A 23,200-nucleotide genomic window follows, 5' to 3' on the forward strand; every position below is an offset into this window, starting at 1 on the left:
GAGAGGTGAGGAGGATTCTGGGAGGTCACATGACATCACTCTTATCTCTATTCATAAAACACAGACCTGACCGGAGAGGTGAGGAAGATTCTGGGAGGTCACATGACTTCACTCTTATCTCTATTAATAAGACACAGACCTGACCGGAGAGGTGAGGAGGATTCTGGGAGGTCACATGACATCACTCTTATCTCTATTCATAAAACACAGACCTGACCGGAGAGGTGAGGAGGATTCTGGGAAGGTCATATGTATATTTCTAACTTACCTGAACATGTTCCTTGATGTTGCACAGAATTATGGACCCATCAAGGAGGAGACCAGTGAACATTCCTTTGGAGAATGGAATAGCAGCCAGAATCCAACCATTGAGCCATCACCTCAGACAAGCAACGACAAGAAGATTCTAGAAGTCACCCAGAAGATGATTGAGCTGCTGACAGGAGAGGTGAGCGGTGCCGGGAATTCTGGGACATGATCCAGGAACAGACAAGGGGTGTGTCTGGGTGGTGACTGTATCATTGTGTGTGTCAGGTTCCTATAAGGTGTCAGGATGTCTCTGTCTATTTCTCCATGGAGGAGTGGGAGTATCTAGAAGGACACCGGGATCTCTACAAGGACGTCATGATGGAGGACCACCAGACCATCACACCACCGGGTAAGACTATGAGGGGTTAGAGTTTTATGTCGGTTGTATGAGGCTTGTTTAGTAAAGTGCAAAGTCCTCTGGGAACCAGTGAGAATGTCTCAATAAATGACATCATCTTCCCTATTGTTTTATCTCCTTCTCGTGCAATGGACCTCCTACTGTATTGTTCCACCTCAGTGTGAATACAGACCAATCACTAAATAGTATTATTGTACTTAGGCTTGCCTTTTATATTTATATTCGTCCCAGTGTTTGCATCTCACCAATACGTTTTCTTTCAGCTTTATCGTCTGGAAGACACGGCCTCCTAATTTCTCCATCATCTGACTTTATGAATGAAGACAACAGCATTCCCATCACTGCCAAACGCCCCCCAGCAAAGCAACGGAACACCGTGACATCTTGTCAAGAGGTGGAACATGTTCCATACTCTGACATTTCCACCGCGACAGACATACAAGACTTGTGTCTTCCCATCGTGGAGGAGCACCTCTCGTGTGAGGAACACCTCCTCAACTCTGTCATCTCCAATCCCACACATCATACACAGGAGGCCTTCACAGCTCAAGAACATCTCCCCAGCTCTGACATTTTCATACTTGCCCTTTCTACACAATTGGAATCTTCTCCTATAAAGGAGGGGTCACTCTCAGCTGAAGGACATCTACCACACTTAAACATCTCTTCACCAGAAGACCACATACAATACATATCCAATCAGATGATGGAGGAACAGCTCTTGTCCGGTGAAGTGAAACACGTTCCGTACATTTCTACGGCCACTCATCATGGACAATCTACAGCTACTGATTGTAAAAGGGATCCCCACTTGGCTGAAGAACATGTCCCAAGCACCAATCTTGCACAATCTACACCTATTTACGAAGGGTTCCTCTCATCAGAACACGTTCCACACTCTGAGATGTCCATGCCTCCAGAACAAATGCAATACATATCAATTCAGATTATTGAGGGACCTCTTTCCTGTGAAGTAGAACACCTCCCACCCACTGAGATCTCCCCGCTAACACAATCTACCCCTACTGAAATTAGGGATGAGCCCCTCTCTGCTGTAGAACACTTTCCAGACATCGCCATGGCCACCCACAATGCACCACCCACAACTCCTGATGTTAAGGGTGAGCCCCTCTCTGCTGTAGAACATTTTCCAGACATAGCCATGGCCACCCACCATGCACCACCCACAACTCCTGATGTTAAGGGTGAGCCCCTCTCTGCTGTAGAACATTTTCCTGATATCGCCAGGGCCACCCACCATGCACAGTCTGCAACTCCCGATGTGAAGGATGAGCCCCTCTCAGCTGTAGAACAATTTCCACATATCTCCATAGTCGCCCATCATGCACCATCTACAACCACTGATGTTAAGGAGGAGGTCCTCTCAACCGTAGAACATCTCCACCGCCATAGCATTTCGGCACCCACATGTTATACACAATCAACATCTCCTCATGTTAAGGAGGAAGGCCTCTCAGCTCCAGAACAGTTCCCCAACCCTGACAGCTCAACACCGACACATCATATGTATTCCACAACTCCTCATGTTAAGGAGGAACAACCCTCAGATGAGGAACATCTCCCCAACATCACACACCCTAGTCATACATATTCTCCATGTACTGATGTTAAAGAGGAGCCCCTCTCACGTGAAGAAAAGGACCCTTCAAGATGTAATGTGGAACCAACTGGATCTATCCAAAATAAAACGACTTCTATTAAGGACGATTCAAACCCATGTGAAAAAGGGAGTTCTATGAGCATAAAGGAACCTTCCGGCACTGAATCTGGCCAACGTTCTCCTCCTAGGTTGAATCATCCAACACCGCCACCCGCTCAAATGAATCAAAGACGCTTTGTGTGTGGCGAATGTGGACGCTGTTATTCTATCATCTCCAACCTGGAGATGCACATGAAGACTCACTCTGGAGACACGCTGTACAAATGCTGGGAATGCGGAGAGACGTTCGGCGAGGCGTCGCCGCTTGCTGACCACTACTTGCGGCATGCCGCGGAGAAGGAGCGCCTCAACGCAGCGTTTTTGAGAGACCGTGCGGAGGGCGAGACTTCTTCAAGCCCTCGCGCCAAGAAACCCCTCCCCAAGAAGCAGCCGTTTAACTGCACTATTTGCGGGGGGAAGTTTTCCTCAAAGTACAATTTGAATGTGCACATCAAACGTCACACCGGGGTGAAACCGTTTTCCTGCCCCGATTGTGGCAAAGGTTTCACCAGCAAGTATGCTCTCAACAAGCACTGCAAGAACTACTCAATGGTCAAGCCGGCTTCTTGTCCGGAAATCGAGAGAACTTTGGATCAGCAGGCTGATCTAACCAGGCACATGATAGGACACCCAAAGCAAAGGGACTATTGCTGCTCCAGTCGCCAGAAGTTCTTCCTGAGGGAGACAACCCTTCTGAAACCCCGACTGATCTACCCTAAAGTGCCGTCAGAGGAGGAATCCAGGCCTACCAGTGGGGAGATAGAAAGCTGTGATGTGTCACATGAGACTTTATAAACCACATCCATAACAATGACTTTAAAAACACCATCACAAAGGTACAAAAACTACCGTACGTAACTATCTTGCACTGTAATAGACACATGGGGACCCATCTGTTAGTTCAACCTTGGCTGATATCTATTTGTGCATCATGTGATGTCTTTTCTTGGGATAAAATGATTTTTGAAGTTCTGCTACCTTTGTCCTTGCAGTCGAAAATAATTTCTGCTTCCTAGCAGCTGTCCAAGCTCTTGCAAAATGTGGGCAGGTTCCTGGGCGACTAAGATCTACGACATCTCAAGCTACCTGCTCACCACACAAAAGAGTGGTTTGTTTATGGGTGAGTGATCACAAGTAAAGCCAGAATGACCGTCAAAGTTGGGAAACAGAAGGCTTCATCCGTATTTTGATTCTGTAATATGATGGTGATCTGGGAACCCCCAGCTTGTTATCCAGGACAGACTGCGGACTCTTCCCTCACATGTAGAAGGTCATTTCTATGCTGTTCCCCACTACCAAGCCAACCTTGGATAATGGAATTGGTGAACAGTGAAGAAGGAACAGAACGAAGAGCTCAGGAACAACACTGCCTGTGAGGTGTTCCCGGAAGAATAGTTCAGGAAGGACACACTCAGCGATCCTGTGAGGTGTTCAGCAAGAAGCATTGAGGAAGGACACTCCCAGTGAGATGTTCAGGAAGAAGAGTTCAAGAAGGACACTCCTAGTGACCCAGCAAGATGTTCAGGGAGAATAATTTAGGAAGAAAACACTCAGTGATCCTGTGAGGGGCTCAGAAAGAAGAGTTCAGGAAGGGCCCTCCCCGTGACCTTGTGAGGGGTTCAGGAAGGACACTCCAGTAACTGTGAGGTGTTCAGGAAGGACACTCCAGTGACTGTGAGGTGTTCAGGAAGGACATTCACAGTGACCTGTGAGGTGTTCCCGGAAATAGAGTTCAGGAAGGACACTCCCAGTGACCCTGTGAGGGGTTCAGGAAGGACACGCATAGTGACCCTGTGAGGTGATCAGGAAGAAGGGTTCAGGAAGGACATTCCCAGTCAACCTTTGAGGTGAGCAGGAAGTAGAGTTTAGGAAGGACACTCCTAGTGACCCTGTGAGGTGATCAGGAAGAAGAGTTCAGGAAGGACATTCCCAGTCAACCTTTGTGAGCAGGAAGTAGAGTTCAGGAAGGACACTCCCAGTGACCCTGTAGGGTTTTCATGAAGAAGAGTTCAGGAAGGACACTCCTAGTGACCCTGTGAGGTGGTCAGGAAGGACACTCCTAGTGACCCTGTGAGGGATCAGGAAGAAGAGTTCAGGAAGGACACTCCTAGTGACCCTGTGAGGTGTTCAGGAAGAAGAGTTCAAGAAGGACACTCCTAGTGACCCGGTAGGGTGCTCAGGAAGAAGAGTTCAGGAAGGACACTCCTGGTGACCCTGTGAGGGGTTTAGGAAGAACATTCCTAGTGACCCTGTGAGCTGCTGTCTGGACTCTGTATGTGTTGGATTGCAGAGAACGTAGAACAAAACATTCCACCTGTCTTGTATCATATAAAGTCCTTGACGTTCCCCCTCATAGCCATCTGTGTGACGTCTAACGGTCATTATAATAATCACATGAACACTTGTTTTCTTTCATTGCTCTTTATTTGACATTATCCGATGGAACACAAAATAAAAAATGTTACTGGCATATATATATTTTTTTTTTCTGGGACATGATAACCGCCATCATTCTGTCAATTATAAAACTATTTATTCTAACTGGAGACTGTGGTCCAGCATGAAGGTGCATTGTGGACCAGTAGCCACAGTTGATGTATGCCCATAGAACTATTCAGCCCAGCAAATCAATACACACCGGCGCTCAGTAAGCTGCACCACTCGAATCTTTGCTTGCAGCAGCTGACCCATTGCAGGCGCTATGACCTTCATTGGTCCCACCTCCGGAAAATGGCTGGAAGCTAGATGGATCACCATCCCTCGGACGTGCTTCTGCATGGCTCCTGCCTACGGGAAGTTGTTGGACACCACAGACTTTTTAGACCATTCATATTGAGTCCACAAAAGCAGCTTTAGGTTCCTGGTTCGGAAAGTAGCTGTTTCCAATCTAGAACACTCTTATATTAAAACTAAGGAGAAACCAAATATGTAAATGAGAATTTTTTGTACATTAGCCCCACCCACGAGGAACAGCAAAGACAGAATATCAGTACAGACAGCTTCGTTTTAAGATTTCCTTTGGTGGGAATCTGTTTTTTTCAATCTGCAGATGGATCTTGGATACGTATTAGGTTTATGACATGTATTCTCTGCAAAGAACACTGAATCGTTCACATCATTCTCTGCACCAGAGGAGCTTACACTCTAATGTCCCACCACGGTCACACACTTATATATTTATATGGCTCTGACATATAACGCAGTGCTGTACGGAGAACAATGTGCCAGTCACACCAGTCTCTCCACAAGAAGAACCTGCTCCCAATAGACAGCAGTGATGCCATTGGTTCAAGCCGTTCACCTCCATGAGGTCTGAAAATATCAAATTTGGGTGGACTGAACCTTTCAGCATAGAACGTTCCTAAACTGCGACATCATAGGGATTCCTCATCCGCCCCATTACATAACACGGGGAGCCAACCCATGACCTTGTAGATGCACGGCGAGGGCGCATTTGCTAAAGTAACACATCCCGCACTCTGAGCAAGAGTACGGTTTGCCACCAGGCCGCGTCCGCTGGTGTCTAGCCAGGTCGGAGTTGTACCGGTAGCTCTTCCCGCAGTCCAGGCACGAATAGGGCTTGTCTCCGGTGTGAAACTTCTGGTGCCGGATGAGATTCGAGCTGCTGATGAAGCTTTTGCCACACTCGGAGCAGGAATAAGGCTTCTCCCCCGTGTGAACCCGCCTGTGCGTGACGAGGTGCGAGCTGCAGGTGAAAGACTTCCCGCACTCCGAACACGAATACGGCTTCTCGCCCGTATGAGTCCTCTGGTGCAGGATGAGGTGGGATTTGCTGTTGAAGCACTTCCCACACTCGGGGCAAGAAAACGGCTTCTCTCCCGTGTGAATGCGCTGGTGGTGGACCATTACCGACCTCCAGGAGGAGGACTTCCCGCACTCTGAGCAGAAGAAGGTTTTTCCTTTCCGGAGAATCATCAGATGCTTGCCGAGACTCAGCTGTGGGTCAGAAGGCTTTTCACCAGTCCCGGAGAACCCAGCTTTGGTGAAATCACCACCTGCACCAGCACTGTAGTCGTAATGAGAATATGATTCCTCACCGGGGTTGGCTTGCCGGGAGTGCTCCTGATTTGGCGAGGCAGAAAAATGGTTCCCAAGGGAAGTCACAGTTTCATCCAAGTTTTCCAGCATGATGGATTCATCTGAGATCTCTGGAGATGTGGCCCGCATTTCATTGGAGGATATGTTGGGATCTGTGCGTTGGAGATCTTCTTCCTCCTTGATGGTGAAAGATAGGTATTGCGCAGCAGGGGAATAAATATCCAGCTTTCCCGGGTGCCCGTCTTCATGTGATAATGTATCAACTTGAGATGTATGTTGTCTTGGTTTGGAGACCACCAGCCGGGGGAGACGTTCTTCAGCTGACAGGGGTTCCTCTTTGATAAGAGTCGGTGTGGAGATTTCAGAGTCTGATGGATAGGCTTCTTCAGAACCATTGGGCATCAGGGACATATGGTGGGTACTATCCATAGCTACTGACACACCCACATCATGGAAATTGGATTGCTCTTTGCTGCAGTTGGGTAGATCATGATTTGCATCTATGTAAGAAAAACAAAAGCCATCTTCATTAGGTTTCTGATTGTGGTGCCTTATGTACAAGCACCCATTGATGCAAGTATTAAACCCAAAGCTAAGGAGGGGACACGAGGACACATATGGAGGAAGAGGGGGCAATATAGTGTGACCAGGACCTATGAGATGTCCTACTTTCTTCCCAAGTGCAGAGAGAGTAAAACAGCAAAATGGGCATTTGGGACCTATTAAGGACCTATCTCACGTCACGTCCCAAACAGGAGATGAGCAGCAGGTAAACTTACCATGAGTCCATATAGACGTAGAGTCTTCCAGCTTTGCGTGGTCACTCAGAGTTGTTTGTCCCAAATACTTCCACACCTGCAGAAGGGGAAGAGTTCATAATGATAATGACACCTCATGTTCTTCACAGGTTCCTGCAGTCATGCTACCAAGTCCATGAATGTTAACCCTAAGCTGTAGGTTCAGTTGACCCAAAACCTCAACTTCAGGCAGATGCTGGAGATTTATACCCCTCAGGGCGTCCAATACCAAGTCCTACTATACCTTATATACACTATATTGCCAAAAGTATTGGGACACCCATCCAAATCATTGGATTCAGGTTTTCCAATCACCTCCATGGCCACAGGTGTATATAATCACGCACCTCTTAATGCAGACACTTCTACAAACATTTGCCAGGAGAACGGTACTTGCCTGACTGCATTGTGCCAAGTGTAAAGTTTGGTGGAGGGGGGATTATGGTGTGGGGTTGTTTTTCAGGGGTTGGACCTGGCCCCTTAGTTCCAGTGAGGGGAACTCTTAAGGCATCAGCACACCAAGACATTTTGGACAATTTCATTCTCCCAACTTTGTGGGAGGAGTTTGGGGATGGCCCCTTCCTGTTCCAACATGACCACGCACCAGTGCAGAAAGCAAGGTCCATAAAGACATGGATGGGGGGAGTTTGGGGTGGAGGAACGTGACTGGCCGCAGAGAGTCCTGACCTCAACCCCATAGAACACCTTTGGGATGAATTAGAGCGGAGACTGCGAGCCCGGCCTTCTCCCCCAACATCAGGCACCTGACCTCACAAATGGTCCAACATTCCCATAGACACACTCCTAAACCTTGTGGATGCCTTCCCAGAAGAGTTGAAGCTGTTGTAGCTTCAAACCAATACTGAACCCTCCGGACTACGACTGGGATGCCATTAAAGTTCATGCGCATGTAAAGGCGTCCCAATACTTTTGGCCATATAATGTATTTGTATCTTGTGAAGACTTAATCAGAAGGCCAACCCCAAGATGTGTGGGAACACCCAAAGCTCAAAGGTAGAGAAGAATGGAGCCATCACAAATGGTCCTCACCCCCCAGGTGTTGCAGTTACTCCTGTTAATTCTCCATTATACAGATCAAATTAAGAATCCAGTGGGGATGGTGGGCTATGGGCAGCCCCAAAAACTAGTGCTATGTGTCAACATCTCGCCACTGAAAATTCTGAGCCATAGAAGAAACTGGTGGTTTGACTTCTTCAGCATCTACCATCCACGGAAGCATCATTTTTGGTTGGAAGGAACCTTTTAGCTTCACCATGGCCCATAATGGGTCCATTGACCAACTCTTGTTTGGAGTCAATTAAGGTTTTTGATGGGCTATGAACGTGAATTTCCCTTTTAGAGCTCTATCACGTTGACCAGTGGGCCGTCCTACTTGATTTGACAATAATTCTCAGAGCAGTCCTTCTGATAACTTAGCTTGGGCCAGCCAGGTGACTCTGACAGAGTTCTATTGACGCGGAGTCAACGAGAGACTTGTAGTGTGGCTCTGCAGCGTTCAAGCAATGCTCACCTCTCCAGTCAGTATGTGAATGACCTGGTTGGTGAGTTCCAGAATTTTCTTGTCGTTCTTCTCCTGCTTCTTGAAGGGAAGTGAAGGATTCATAGTTTGGCTCAAGCCCCCACAGACACGGGAAGTGAAGCCACCACCAGATGTCCTCTTCATTACTTCATAGTCCTGCAATTGGAGAGGGAATGGAATGTATTTTGCCACCAAGAACAGCAGAGTGAGTATAGCATTACCGAACTCCCTTCATTATAGAGATTGAGGGGTGTCATGTGACCCTCCCGGAATCCTCCTCACCTCTCCAGTCAGCAGGTAGATGGTCTCCAGGGTAAGGTTTAGTATTATTTGGGTGACGTTATTGTTGTCCATCCTCATTCTTGGGGCGTCCATTAAATAATTAGGCTTTGGCAATCTGAAACTGGCAAGGAAGAGATCTTTAGTCCATAAAATGGCTATTTTGGTTTTATCTGATTGCGCAAGACTTAGTAAAAGATGACGGGACGGGAATGGCGTGGAACTCTACGATCGTTTGTAACCCGACCAATTGATTGATACCTTACCTATGTCTTCAGGTTGAGTCTGAGGACAGGCTGGAGGTTGTCGGAATCACATGGTTTGTGTTTTCGGCTGTCACACTGGTGGAATGGGTTCAGTCAGAGTTATTTAGTAACAAATCACTACTACATATAATAATATCAGCATTGAGTTAACTTCTCCCACACTCCAGCATCACAAACCCATCACATCTGCTCTCAAGGTTTAGACACTCAGGGGATCATGGGAGCCTACATTCTGCTCTGTGGACTACAACAAAATGGCTACCGCCTTCCTAAATCTACCAGCCACAAAATACCCTAAAACAAACCACAAACTAAAGAGACCGGTGCTGCCTGCTCAAGAAAATGACCTCAGTGATATTTCGACACCGTATGCAACCAAATAATATTTCTGAAAATCGCTAAACCTACAACAAAATGGCCGCCGCGCTTCCTAATCGGGGACACTTTTGTTTTTTACTGTTACAAAGCGGTTGCTGAAGTCTCAGACGTGTTTGTGTTTTCCTGCCAGGGTAAAAATAGGGATTTGCCAGGGTAAATATGAGAAATGATCGGTTTATGGTGGCGGAAGAGGACTTGTTTGTTTGGATTGTTAAAGGGTCGATCTACAACAAAATGGCCGCGACTGTTTACTTCAGACTATCACCCCGGAAGAGCTTGTGAGCTGGTCGTGACTTCCGGTCGTGGTGTTTAACGCTGCTGGTGAGTTGGTTGAGGTGTATATGGGACATTGGGTGGCTGGGGACTCGGGGAGGGCAGACAGGGTGTCACTCTGTTTCAGGTTGGGCATAGTCACGTGCAGCTGTTCCTCATAGCAACTATGCAGTGGGCAGAAGAGGCCTCACTGGTTGCTATGGCTAACTGCCACATGGCAGCCACATTGACTGAACTTAGTGTTTGGTACATAAACTTGCGGGGGTAAGTTGATGCCTAGCGGCGCCTGCACTGATGGAACACTGATCAAAAGCAGGAGTAAGTTCAATGATTGCAGCAACGGGTTCCTTTAAGACATGGGCGAGTGTTCCTTTAAGACATGGGGGGATGTTCTTTTAATAAATGGGTCATGTGATGCACGAGCTTTGCTTGGGTTGGGTTGAGGAGTCTGGTTGGGCGCCCGAAACTGGTCGGTAGATGGAATCACCGGAGTTCACCCAGAACCTAATTAGTTTGGGGTCGGGCCCTGACCACGGGTTTATTTCGGCAGGCTTTGTTGTCTTTCTTGTATCTTGCTCGCTGACCCACATCTTGCTCCTCCGTATTTCAGGTTGCCACCATGTCGGACGACGTCCTCGGCGGGAGCTCGGAGGTCAGCAGTTCCTGGCCGTCCTCCACCCCCAGCGTTCCATCCACCAAGTTTGAGCTGGAGAAGGAGACGGAGCTCCGGCTGGAGGTGGAAGGCTCGGCCCCCGTGCAGGTGGAGTTGGTCTCGGGCCAGGCCGAGGTGTTCGGCACAGAGCTGGTGAAGAACAAGAAGTACACGTTCCCGCCGGGCAGCCGAGCCGCCGTCTTCACCTGGCACGGTTGCTGCGTCCAGCTGTTTGGAAGTGCGGACGTGGGCTACGTCTCTAAGGACACCCCCATGCTGCTCTACCTCAACACCCACGTGGCCCTGGAGCAGATGCGGGTGCAAGCGGAGCGGGAAGGAGAGCGCGGGCCCCGGGTGCTGGTGGCCGGGCCGTCCGATGTGGGTAAATCTACGCTCTGCCGACTGCTCTTGAACTATGGAGTGAGGATCGGCCGGCGCCCAGCCTTGGTGGAGCTAGATGTCGGGCAGGGCTCGGTGTCGGTCCCGGGGACGGTCGGGGCTCTGTGTGTGGAACGGCCAGCTGACGTAGAGGAAGGGTTCTCGACTCAGGCACCACTTGTCTATCACTTCGGCTCCACTACACCGGGGACCAATATCAAGCTGTACAACAAGGTGAGGAAGGACATTTTATAATTCCCTTATTGATTACTCACTGGCTGGTCTGGGCCCTTTCATGTCACCATCTTGGGGACATTCCAAAACTCTTCTGGCTACCCTTGCTTCTTGGCAAATTTCCACCGATGAGTCCACGGTACTTGGACCTCTACTGTACTTGGACCTCAGTGGCTCTACACGGGACATGTATGTTGGCCAGATATGGTTATAGACCTGTCTGAGCATTGAACCATATACTATATTGCCAAAAGTATTGAGACGCCTTTACACGCACATGAACCCTAATGGCATCCCAGTCTTAGTCCGTAGGGTTCAGTATTGGGTTGGCTCCGCCCTTTGCCGCTATAACAGCTCCGCCTCTTCTGGGAAGACGTCCACAAGGTTTAGGAGTGTGTCTATGGGAATGTTGGACCATTTGTGAGGTCAGGTACTGATGTTGGGGGAGGGGCTCGCAGTCTCCGCTCTAATTCATCCCAAAGGTGTTCTATGGGGTTGAGGTCAGGACTCTGTGCAGGCCAGTCAAGTTCCTCCACCCCAAACTCCCCCATCCATGTCTTTATGGACCTTGCTTTGTGCACTGGTGCACAGTCATGTTGGAACAGGAAGGGGCCATCCTCAAACTCCTCCCACAAAGTTGGGAGCATAAAATTGTCCAAAATGTCTTGGTATGCTGATGCCTTAAGAGTTCCCTTCACTAGAACTAAGGGGCAAAGCCCAACCCCTGAAAAACAACCAATCTGTGGCCAATCTGAAGGCCACACCAAGTTTGGAGGTCTGTAGCTATTGACTCTGCAGACAGTTGGCGACTTCTGCGCACTGTGCGCTTCAGCATGCGCTGACACCGCTCTGTCATTTTACGTGGCCTCCCACTTCGTGGCTGAGTTGCTGTTGTTCCCAGTTGCTTCCACTTTGTTATAATACCAGTAACAGGTGACCGCGGAATATTTAGTAGGCAGGAAATGTCACGGAACACCAGAATCCAATGATTTGGAGGGGGAGGGGCCCAATACTTTAGGGAATATAGTGTATATGAGATGGAATACGTTCCTGGGATGGATAGTAAGGCGGTATGGTGGCCATGCTTGTCTTCATCTGGGAAAACATTTTTAGCATCATGGCCAGCTTGTTCATCTTCTTGATGGTCAAATCCAGACAGATTGGAAGGTTGGGTGAAATACAGTATAATGGTTTCATTTGTGGGTTGATGCTGGTGGCTTCACCAGGGGTTGGTGAAATCATTCTACTGCAGGTCCCAGCTCTGCCATTAGAAAGACCTCCACATGGTGGTGGCATCTGATGAAGCTTGGCAGTAAGGTGTTCACCTAAGAATAAGTTCTCAGTACCCGTACCATGGGACTATGTGTCTTTCCTATGTCCCGTATATGACCTCTGACCCTTGTTTTACTTCTTCCACAGTTGACCTCCCGCCTGGCTCACGTCTTCAACCTGCGATGCGAATCCAATCGCCGAGCAGCGGTCAGCGGCTGCATCATTAACACCTGCGGCTGGGTCAAAGGCGGCGGCTACCAAGCCATCATTCACGCCGCCTCTGCTTTCGAGGTGGACGTCGTGATCGTGCTGGACCAAGAGCGCCTGTACAACGACCTCCACCGCGACCTCCCGCACTTCGTCCACACCGTCCTTCTCCCGAAATCCGGCGGCGCCTCGGAGAGGTCCAAGGAGTGCAGAAGGGAGGCCAGAGACCAGCGGGTGCGGGAGTACTTCTACGGCGCTCGGGGTTCTCTCTACCCTCACGCCTTCGAGGTGAAGTTCTCCGAGGTCAAAGTCTACAAAGTGGGGGCTCCGTCTATCCCCGACTCCTGCCTTCCCCTGGGCATGTCGCAGGAGGACAATCAGCTGAAGCTGGTGCCGGTGACACCCGGCAGGGACATGGCCCACCACCTGCTCAGCGTGGTGCCCCTCGAGGGCGGGCTACCAGATGAAAGCATCGAGGAGAAAATGGAACAGGAAGGGGCCATCCTCAAACTCCTCCCACAAAGTTGGGAGCATAAAATTGTCCAAAATGTCTTGGTATGCTGATGCCTTAAGAGTTCCCTTCACTAGAACTAAGGGGCAAAGCCCAACCCCTGAAAAACAACCAATCTGTGGCCAATCTGAAGGCCACACCAAGTTTGGAGGTCTGTAGCTATTGACTCTGCAGACAGTTGGCGACTTCTGCGCACTGTGCGCTTCAGCATGCGCTGACACCGCTCTGTCATTTTACGTGGCCTCCCACTTCGTGGCTGAGTTGCTGTTGTTCCCAGTTGCTTCCACTTTGTTATAATACCAGTAACAGGTGACCGCGGAATATTTAGTAGGCAGGAAATGTCACGGAACACCAGAATCCAATGATTTGGAGGGGGAGGGGCCCAATACTTTAGGGAATATAGTGTATATGAGATGGAATACGTTCCTGGGATGGATAGTAAGGCGGTATGGTGGCCATGCTTGTCTTCATCTGGGAAAACATTTTTAGCATCATGGCCAGCTTGTTCATCTTCTTGATGGTCAAATCCAGACAGATTGGAAGGTTGGGTGAAATACAGTATAATGGTTTCATTTGTGGGTTGATGCTGGTGGCTTCACCAGGGGTTGGTGAAATCATTCTACTGCAGGTCCCAGCTCTGCCATTAGAAAGACCTCCACATGGTGGTGGCATCTGATGAAGCTTGGCAGTAAGGTGTTCACCTAAGAATAAGTTCTCAGTACCCGTACCATGGGACTATGTGTCTTTCCTATGTCCCGTATATGACCTCTGACCCTTGTTTTACTTCTTCCACAGTTGACCTCCCGCCTGGCTCACGTCTTCAACCTGCGATGCGAATCCAATCGCCGAGCAGCGGTCAGCGGCTGCATCATTAACACCTGCGGCTGGGTCAAAGGCGGCGGCTACCAAGCCATCATTCACGCCGCCTCTGCTTTCGAGGTGGACGTCGTGATCGTGCTGGACCAAGAGCGCCTGTACAACGACCTCCACCGCGACCTCCCGCACTTCGTCCACACCGTCCTTCTCCCGAAATCCGGCGGCGCCTCGGAGAGGTCCAAGGAGTGCAGAAGGGAGGCCAGAGACCAGCGGGTGCGGGAGTACTTCTACGGCGCTCGGGGTTCTCTCTACCCTCACGCCTTCGAGGTGAAGTTCTCCGAGGTCAAAGTCTACAAAGTGGGGGCTCCGTCTATCCCCGACTCCTGCCTTCCCCTGGGCATGTCGCAGGAGGACAATCAGCTGAAGCTGGTGCCGGTGACACCCGGCAGGGACATGGCCCACCACCTGCTCAGCGTGGTGCCCCTCGAGGGCGGGCTACCAGATGAAAGCATCGAGGAGAAAAACGCGGCGGGGTTCATCGTCATCAGCGGCGTGGACATTGAAAGGCAAACGCTGACGGTGCTTTCCCCAGCACCCCGACCTCTGCCCAAGTGCGTCCTGCTCATCATGGACATAAGGTTCATGGACCTTAAATAATCGCTGGAAGAGACGCGTTTCTTTGGTTGGCCTTTTTCGAAAAGGAAATCTTAAGTTCTTATCAAGTTGTATTTTATATTTGCTTCCTCGCAGCGCCGGGGATTGTTCTAGAGCTTGTTTGGTTGGCCATCCTTCTCCCACATCTTGTGGCTTTATAAGTGGGGGCAGGGGGACCCGGACGATGGCTGCTAAAAGGAACTGACATTGACGCGCCACACCGCCGGTCATTAGTCCAGATACAGATTTATTTTAATGTAGAATGAGGTAGAAGACCTGTATGAAAGTTGCAACGCATTTCTGGGCCAAAACACGCCCTCTTTTCCAGGGTTTAACCATCTGCAGTGGTAAAGTACAGTGTTCATCTGCAACTGGTTGAAGCTGCATTTCATCTGCAACTGGTTGAAGCTGCTTCGGCTACCTGCTGCCACTCTGTACTTCATTTGATGAAGGGGGTGAGTTTTGGCCCCCGAAACGCGTTGCTACTTTCATATGTCTTCTCCTTAGCCATGGTGTGGCACTTCAATCTCAGAGCCATTCAATTGCATTAGAAACCAAGGGAGCTGTGGGGAACCTGTGGCATGTAGAAGCTGCCGGACCAGAATCCAGACACCTTGTATAAACATCACTGCAACGCGATTGGATAGAAATGGCGATAGGCCCATTGTAGGGTACCAGTGCAACCTGTTCATTCTTCCCTAGGTATTCCTCCTGACCCTTCACTCGTTCCTGTGGTGCAAGGTTCATCAGGGATAGCAGAGGCCATGGTGGCTAGCACACTTGACCTGCGACATCACACATTGAAAGCTGAAGTTTAATCTGCTTCTATGTTGCCTTCCCTGGTTCCTCCCCCTCCCCCCACCTTTCCTCATCAACATGTCAATTAAACTTTTACATATAACCTTTACGTTTTTTATTACATACCTTATTTTGTCGTCGGGGTCTTTGTGCTTCTCTATACAATGCAGGTAGATCGTGGCAGGTGCGAGGGGCCGGCAGTGTGCTGTACATGGCTTCCTGACAACATCACAGCACGCTGCCTCAGCACTTCCCGCATCAGCCCCGATACAAGTAGTGGGCTGGCTCTTGGGAGGAGTTATGCAAATATCAAAACGCTTTAATGGGTGTCTGGGGGGGGCGTGGGCGTTCCTAGGCAGGCTAAACCGCCCATGATTGAAAGAACTGAAATCCAATGAAAGAAAGGGGCGGGCCTGGGACATTTAAGTTGGACAGGAGACGGTTAGATGATGCTGGACGTCCGGCGCGACGTTGATTAGAGCAGCGTCCGGTGGGGTGAGTTGGCCGGCAGGAGAGTCGGACCGCTGCTTGTGTGCAGGGGGGTCAGACCGTCCTACTGCTACCAGGAAATGAGGCGGACTCTAAGTGACTTGCTGCAGCTTCTGAGACATCCATTTTGTAAACACGGCATCCCCGGAGGTTTATAGAGTCTGGTACTGAGCTTTGTTGTAGGAGAGTCGGACCCCTTGTACTCGAACACTAGTGGCCCGGCTCCTGATCCACTGCTCTCGCACATAAGGAGCGGCCCAGCTTGCCTGTGGGCCCACCGAACGCTGCTCTAATCAACACCACTCTGGCTTCCTAAGCAGTGTTCAGGAGGGGTGACCTGTTGGTAGCAGCAGGAGAGTCCAACCCCTTGCTCTCACACACAAGGCGTGGCCAGGCTCTCCTGCGACCCAGGACATCCCACCGAACGCTGTTCTAATCAACACCACTCCTAAGGCTTCCTAAACAGTATTAGAGCTGCACATAAATAAAGGGGCGGGGTTCTTGTGCTGACGTCATTGACCTTTAATGGCCGTATTAGGTCATTATCGTTGACCAAATAAAGCCACGCGGTCATAGAAGGTCAATGTTGTCACTGCGTTCCGGCCGCAGATGATGGTTCGGAAGAGTTCTCTCCGTGAACTTTTCGGACCAAAGCTGAGCTCATCCCTACTCTTCATATGGCAAGAGGGAATGGAGATGAGCGAGAGGAGGTGTAACACCTACTTGATGGCAAGGCGGCACCTAACTTAAGCTTCAAGAATGCAGCTCCCTCTCTCTTTTCACCGGTTCCACGGGATGCCAAAGCCCACCAAAACCTTTTGTCAATAGAAGGCAAGCCGAGACTCTATTGTCCCACCATCTCTTGAACATTTCATCAACAAAGCTTCAGGTCTGCTCCCGTGGGAAAGGCCACCTTCACTTCCAATTAAGAACTTGCCCCAAGTCCCCATCCTTGGACATCATATGGTCGTTGCCATGGTACTTCATGTTCGCCATCAACGTCTTCTTTGACCGGTAGAATTTGCCGCACTCAGCACGGATAGGGCTTGCCGGTCACATGGATCTTCTGATGAACGGCAAGGGCGTAGCTCCAGATGGAACATTTGCCGCAGTCCAGACATAGAGCTTCTCCTCTGAGTAGATCCGATGGTGGATGACCAGGGCGGGCTTCTTGCTGAAGCACTTGCCACACTCAGGGCAGAGATAGGGCCGTTCCCCGTGGGTGAGGAGGTACTGGCCGCTGCTAAAGGACTTGTCACACACGGGACAGGCGAAGGATTTCTCCCCGTGCGAGATCTTTGGTGGGCCGCCAACGACATTTGCCGCACACGGGGCAAGGAAAGGGTTTCTCTCCGCTGTGAATCCTCAGGTGCCTGACCAGCGTTGACTTGACAAGAGAAGCTCTGCTTACATTCGGCACAGGAGAATGGCTTCCCAACCCCCCCGGTGGGACCTCTGGTGGACCAGGAGATTGATGTATATCTTCTGTACTGTCATTGACTTCAGCTCCTCATGAATCTTATTGTTTCATCTTTAAAAAGATAAGATTGTAATTCCTGATATTACCACACGATGTCGCTGCGGTGCCCCGGCTCAGGTGCAGGCCAGGCATCACGAAGAGATCCCTGAGCAATCCACCTGAACGCCAGACGGGAAGTGACGTCCGTCCCCTCGCAGAGCCTGGCCTGGCTGGAACGCACGGGGCAGGAAGTGCTTTATTAGCAACTTCCGATCGGGACAGACAGCGGCGGACGCTGCAGGAGAGGAGGGCGGTGTGTGCGGCGGGAAGCTACCGGGTGAGTGGCGGGGAATTTGCCCCGCTGAGTGCTGCTATTACAGGGGGGACTGACCGTGCCTCCCTCTCATCGGGCGTGTTCGCAGCTCCACGTGCTGAGCCCGCCAGGAAGCTGACAGCGCCGCAGTGCCGATCGCTGGAACGGAGACATTTCTCGATCTCTGCGGCCCAAGCCCATCACTATATGACGTCTCATCCATTCTCTGATTCTAGGCCAAGCTTTGAGGTCACGCGTAGGAGGACGTCCTGATGGAGAATCGGCTGCCCCTCCCCCTGTCTCCGGGTAAGAGGAGGGCAGACAATGGTCCGGGCTCTGTAGAGGAGATGATGATGTATATGGTCAGTGCGATGTGTGTGTGCCGCCCGGGTCTGGGATGAGCCGGTAAAAGGGAATATTGGGCTAATGTTCGGTAGGGAAGGTCACATCACGTCTTATAATTGACCCCGGACTCCGATTACCTGATGATTGCTGATCCCTATCTACCTCTTCTCTTTTACTGATACCTCCAGCGTACTTTTCCACTTCTGCCCTGTGTAATACCCAAAACTTTCAGGCATTGCAGGACAAGGGACCTATTCCTCCCAGGATGCAATGGTTGGCACCTTGAGTGGCCAATAGCCATTCCCAAGTGCCATGTGAGCATTGGCCCTGTGTAAGTACTGGCATGGCTGAGCGGCCAATTGCCAGTCCCAAGCAGTGCCGTGTGAGATGGTGGGGGAGGCATTGGCCCCGTGTATGTTCTGACATGGATGAGTGGCCAATTACCAGTCCCATGCAGTGGCATGTGAGCGGGTGGGGGAGGCATTGACCCTGTGTGAGCTCAGGCATGGATCTAACACAGGCCTTTCCTCTACTTTGAGCTCCAACAGGGCCATAGTGGAGTGCAGGGAAAGGAAATGTGTTGGGGTAAGAGAACCTGTCACCTTGCCTATTAAGAACCTTTGTTCTGGATGACGTTGAGGGTCCGGGTTCTCTTTTTACGGCAAGAGTTTTCTGTAGCGTTCAAAAGCACTGGCTTCTCCTTTTTCTTACCATGGTCTTCTATGGTATTCAGGGAAGGGTTATGGGACATCTCTAGTTCACATTTGTTCTATAGTTTACCCCATAACAATTTTCCATAGTACACAGGGAGGAAGCCTCTTTGATCGATCTGATGTCCCGAGGGTGGTGGGCTCCCCCTCATCCTACTGCAGAATCCCTACTGCCCTTGTGTGACCCTCTTCATAATGTCCATCAGTAGGGGTGCGGCTATTGTATGTTCTCCGGTTCCTTGTCTCCATCCTCTCACCACGATGGCTTTCCTTCCAACAGATCCATCGTCGGGACAACCCAACCTTGATCGTCCTCCATCTCCGGATTGTAAGAATGAAGATGGGAGTCTTCTTCTCAGCCCCACATGTGATGGGACTCCAAGGCCGGATGGTGCCAACGAGACCTCATGTGAAGGTGTTCCAAACCCCGATAGGACTTTACCTTACGATCATCCTACCGACCTCCACAGTCCAGAAGATGATGAGGAGAAGTCAGCTCCTATTAAGGAGGAGGAAGATCTGCCATCAAGTCCTTCCCAGTCTACTACTAACGTTAAAGAAGAACCTGCCTGGTGTCAAGGAGAGCCGTTCCAAAGCGCTGATCTTGATACGACCTCCGATTCCCAGAGGGCGACCAATCACATGAAGGAAGAACTTCCCTCATCTAAAGAAGAAGATGTGGGGCAGATGGACAATTCTCCACCCATGTCCTTGATGTCTTCTGATATTAAGGAGGAACCCTTCTGGGCTGACGGAGCAGAACTTCTTCCCCACCCGATGGATCCGGTTCAGGATTCACTTTCCGACCTTAAGGAGGAGTCGGACTCGAGCGACGAGGGGACACTCAGCGAGAACGATGAAGCCGAGTCCAAATATGATACCGAAGGGCAGCGGTACGGTGGCGGGCCGTATATGAACTCGCCAGCCGACTCCGGGGAGGAGGCGTATATATGCTCGGAGTGCGGCCTGTCCTTTTCCACCGTCTCAGAACTCGATGACCACCACCAGGCCGTCCACCCCGAAGAGAAGCCCCATTTCTGCTCGGAGTGCGGCAAGAGCTTTACCAGCAATGCCAACCTCCTCAAACACCAGGCCATCCACAGCGGCGAGGAGCTGTTCACCTGCGGCGATTGCGGCCGGCGCTTTCCCGACAGTGAGCAGCTCTCCAAACACGAGCAGACTCACACGGGGAGCAAGCCGTACGCCTGCGCCGAGTGTGGCAAGTGCTTCTCTTACCAGCGCGGCCTCATGAGACACCGCAAGATCCACACGGGCGTAAAGCCCTATGCCTGCACCGAATGCGGCAAGTCGTTCATCACCAGGGCGGAGCTGGTCATCCACCAGCGTAGTCACACGGGGGAGAAGCCGTATCCGTGCTCGGAGTGCGGCAGGTGCTTCTCCCAATTCGCAAACCTTTCCCAGCACCTAAAGCGCCACACGGGTCAGCGGCCATTCGTGTGCCACAAGTGCGGGAAGGCTTTTACCCAAAACGCCCACCTGCTCAGCCACCAGAAGACTCACGGGCCGGAGAAGCCATACCCTTGCACCGAGTGCGGTAAGGGCTTCACCACAAAGACTTATTTGGTGGAGCACCAGCGCAGCCACCGGGGCGAGAACCCGTACTGCGAGATCTGCCGGAAGTACTTTGTCAGCACCTACTACCTCGCCGTCCACCGACGCATTCACACGGGCGAGAAGCCCTTCATGTGCTCCATCTGCCTGAAGGGCTGCTACACCAAGGCCAACCTGGAGGCCCACCAGCGGATCCACACCAGGGAGCGGCGCTTCACCTGCCGGACTTGCGGCGTCTACTACGAGACAAAGTTTAAACTGGTCCACCACCAGAAGAGCCACAAGGTCCCTCCACCGCCACCATCGCCTCCACTGGCCGCATCTTTGTTAACGTTGTCCTCACCACCGCCAACGTTGTTGCCCCCACAGTCGTTGCCCGCACCCCTGTTGCAGACATTGCCGCCATCGTCTCTGGAACCCTTGTCGCCTTTAGTCAACTGTGAATACGTGAAGCGCAACATAGTATGATCCGAGGCGGAAGGATGAGGCACACTTCGGAAGTCAGCTTCCTTGAGAGGACCGAGATGGTCTATGTTCTGCCCGTGTAGGAGAACGCTAGTTCTGAGTGTCTTTGGTAGTTTCTAGAGGCAACATGCTGGTTATAAGGAAAGCCTTAAGATAAGTGCAAGTCCTGAGAGCTGCCACTTACCCTTGCCATGAAGGGGGCCCACACTGCCCTATGTGTCCGAAGCCGGCCTTGTGGGCAAGGAGCCTGATGACCAACCAGGGAGAGGCCGTAGGCTTCTAAGCCTATATTTGTGTCAGATACCCCCAGTCACCTACCTCTGGTACTGGGACCACCCAGGCAGTTGGTGGCCAACCAGCAAGAAGGCAGTAGGCTTCCAAGGCTATACTTGTGTCAGATACCCCCAGTCACCTACCTCTGGTACTGGGACCACCCAGGCAGTTGGTGGCCAACCAGCAAGAAGGCAGTAGGCTTCCAAGGCTATACTTGTGTCAGATACCCCCAGTCACCTACCTCTGGTACTGGGACCACCCAGGCAGTTGGTGGCCAACCAGCGAGAAGGCAGTAGGCTTTCAAGGCTATATTTGTGTCAGATACCCCAGTCACCTACCTCTGGTACTGGGACCACCCATGCAGTTGGTGGCCAACCAGCAAGAAGGCAGTAGGCTTCTAAGGCTATACTTGTGTCAGATACCCGCAGTCACCTACCTCTGGTACTGGGAGCACCCAGGCAGTTGGTGGCCAACCACCAAGAAGGCAGTAGTCTTCCAAGGCTATACTTGTGTCAGATACCCCAGTCACCTACCTCTGGTACTGGGACCACCCAGGCAGTTGGTGGCCAACCAGCAAGAAGGCAGTAGGCTTCTAAGGCTATACTTGTGTCAGATAGCCCAGTCACCTACCTCTGGTACTGGGACCACCCAGGCAGTTGTTGGCCAATCAGCAAGAAGGCAGTAGGCTTCCGAGACTACATTTGTATCAGATACCCCCAATCACCTACCTTTTGGAAGCATGGTGCTTGAGGACCATCCCATCTTCAGCCCCGTCACCATCAGCAATCTCGGGGGCTGGGATAATGAGTGATGGTTGGTGGTCGCAGGCCCATGCAGCTACATTAGTGTAGGAGGGACTTGCAGAAGATCAGGTGGCCAGTGGTTGTGATGGGGGCACATGACCGACCAAGCTCTGGCATAGAGCTGGACCGGTGGGGAAGGTCTCCTCAGGGGACTGACCTCTCTATGGTATGGTGATGTCACCAGGTAACAGAATCCCGAGCTGTTGGGTTGGCTCAGGTGTGGAGGTTCCCCTCCCATGATGCTTTGAGGGCTTTCACTGTGTTTTTAATAGGAAGGTGGGCGCAGACACATGACATGTAGAGGTCAGGGAATGCCTATTAAAACAAGAATTGGTTACCATGGCATCAGCTTCATTTTAGCTTTCAATGAGGGGCGGAGCTTCTCTTTATTGTCCATGTTGCCTTGAACAGCTCTTCCTTCCCGGGGCGTCGCAGAGCAGTTTAGTGTTGTTCCGTCATGGCCGTACTGGCTCTTGACGTGTTCATTGTGCCTAATGAAATCGGGACTCCACCGTGTCTGCATTCCCGACACATGCCAAAGGACACTTCAGGAGCCTGTCAAGGTCTAAGGGAACGTAGAGCTCTATTCACAAAGTCTAGCTGCTCTGCCTTGCAGTGTCCTGGAGGTGCGGGGGAGGGACCTCTACTCTGGGGGGCTGATTGGGAAGGAGGGGCGAGAGGAGCAGAGGGCAGGAGCCAATCACAGCTGACTAGGACTCAAACAAAATGGCATCTGATTGGTTGCCGAAGCAACTGAATGAACAAGACGAGACGCCTCCCCTCTCCCCACCGGTCACCTGATTGTTAGGAAGAGGCGGACGGATGTTTCCTGTAAGATTATTCTGTAATAAAAGAGATTCATTGTAAGAAGTCTGCCGTGTGTTATATATCACCGACATAGACCGCAGCGCTGTACAGAGCACACTGAGCCAGTCACTGTACAGAGGAGCTTACACTCTAATCCCCCCCCCCCCACAGTCACATCAGTCTCTGTACAGAGGAGCTTACCCTCTAATGTCCCCTCCCCCCACAGTCACATCAGTCTCTGTACAGAGGAGCTTACCCTCTAATGTCCCCTCCCCCCACAGTCACATCAGTCTCTGTACAGAGGAGCTTACCCTCTAATGTCCCCTCCCCCCACAGTCACATCAGTCTCTGTACAGAGGAGCTTACCCTCTAATGTCCCCTCCCCCCACAGTCACATCAGTCTCTGTACAGAGGAGCTTACCCTCTAATGTCCCCTCCCCCCACAGTCACATCAGTCTCTGTA

At 51.0% G+C, this 23,200-nt stretch overlaps 4 protein-coding genes across 4 annotated transcripts in view; 2 read left to right on the top strand and 2 right to left on the bottom strand.

Moving 5' to 3' along the window:
- LOC108788076 overlaps positions 1 to 9,137 on the bottom strand; it is a 240,035-nt gene extending 230,898 nt beyond the window's left edge. The window contains exons 1-4 of the mRNA XM_018557808.1: positions 9,066 to 9,137; positions 8,775 to 8,939; positions 7,226 to 7,301; positions 5,939 to 6,946 (exon numbers count right to left, since the gene is read on the bottom strand). Of these exons, the coding sequence (XP_018413310.1) occupies positions 5,939 to 6,946; positions 7,226 to 7,301; positions 8,775 to 8,939; positions 9,066 to 9,137 (1,321 nt within the window). The remainder of the gene's footprint in view (positions 1 to 5,938; positions 6,947 to 7,225; positions 7,302 to 8,774; positions 8,940 to 9,065) is intronic.
- LOC108788099 (zinc finger protein 62 homolog) overlaps positions 1 to 23,200 on the bottom strand; it is a 949,422-nt gene that overhangs the window by 745,461 nt on the left and 180,761 nt on the right. The window lies entirely within an intron of this gene.
- On the top strand, positions 10,019 to 14,729 carry CLP1 (cleavage and polyadenylation factor I subunit 1). Its single transcript, XM_018557837.1, has 3 exons — positions 10,019 to 10,027; positions 10,590 to 11,243; positions 14,029 to 14,729. Exons 2-3 carry the CDS (start codon positions 10,599 to 10,601, stop codon positions 14,704 to 14,706), a joined length of 1,323 nt encoding a protein of 440 aa, XP_018413339.1. The 5' UTR covers positions 10,019 to 10,027; positions 10,590 to 10,598; the 3' UTR covers positions 14,707 to 14,729.
- The window catches only part of LOC108788078, a 50,099-nt gene continuing 45,977 nt past the window's right edge, over positions 19,079 to 23,200 (top strand). The window contains exon 1 of the mRNA XM_018557811.1: positions 19,079 to 20,598. Within this exon, the coding sequence (XP_018413313.1) occupies positions 19,079 to 20,598 (1,520 nt within the window). The remainder of the gene's footprint in view (positions 20,599 to 23,200) is intronic.

The sequence above is a fragment of the Nanorana parkeri genome, unplaced genomic scaffold, assembly GCF_000935625.1.
Source record: "Nanorana parkeri isolate BGI_ZX_2015 unplaced genomic scaffold, ASM93562v1 scaffold305, whole genome shotgun sequence".
NCBI lineage: Eukaryota > Metazoa > Chordata > Amphibia > Anura > Dicroglossidae > Nanorana > Nanorana parkeri.

Excerpts from the sequence above, each read along its gene's own strand:
- CLP1 (XM_018557837.1), top strand. The coding sequence starts at position 10,599 with ATGTCGGACGACGTCCTCGGCGGGAGCTCGGAGGTCAGCAGTTCCTGG. Across the intron at positions 11,244-14,028 it reads ATATCAAGCTGTACAACAAG|TTGACCTCCCGCCTGGCTCA; the intron begins GTGAGGAAGGAC and ends CTTCTTCCACAG.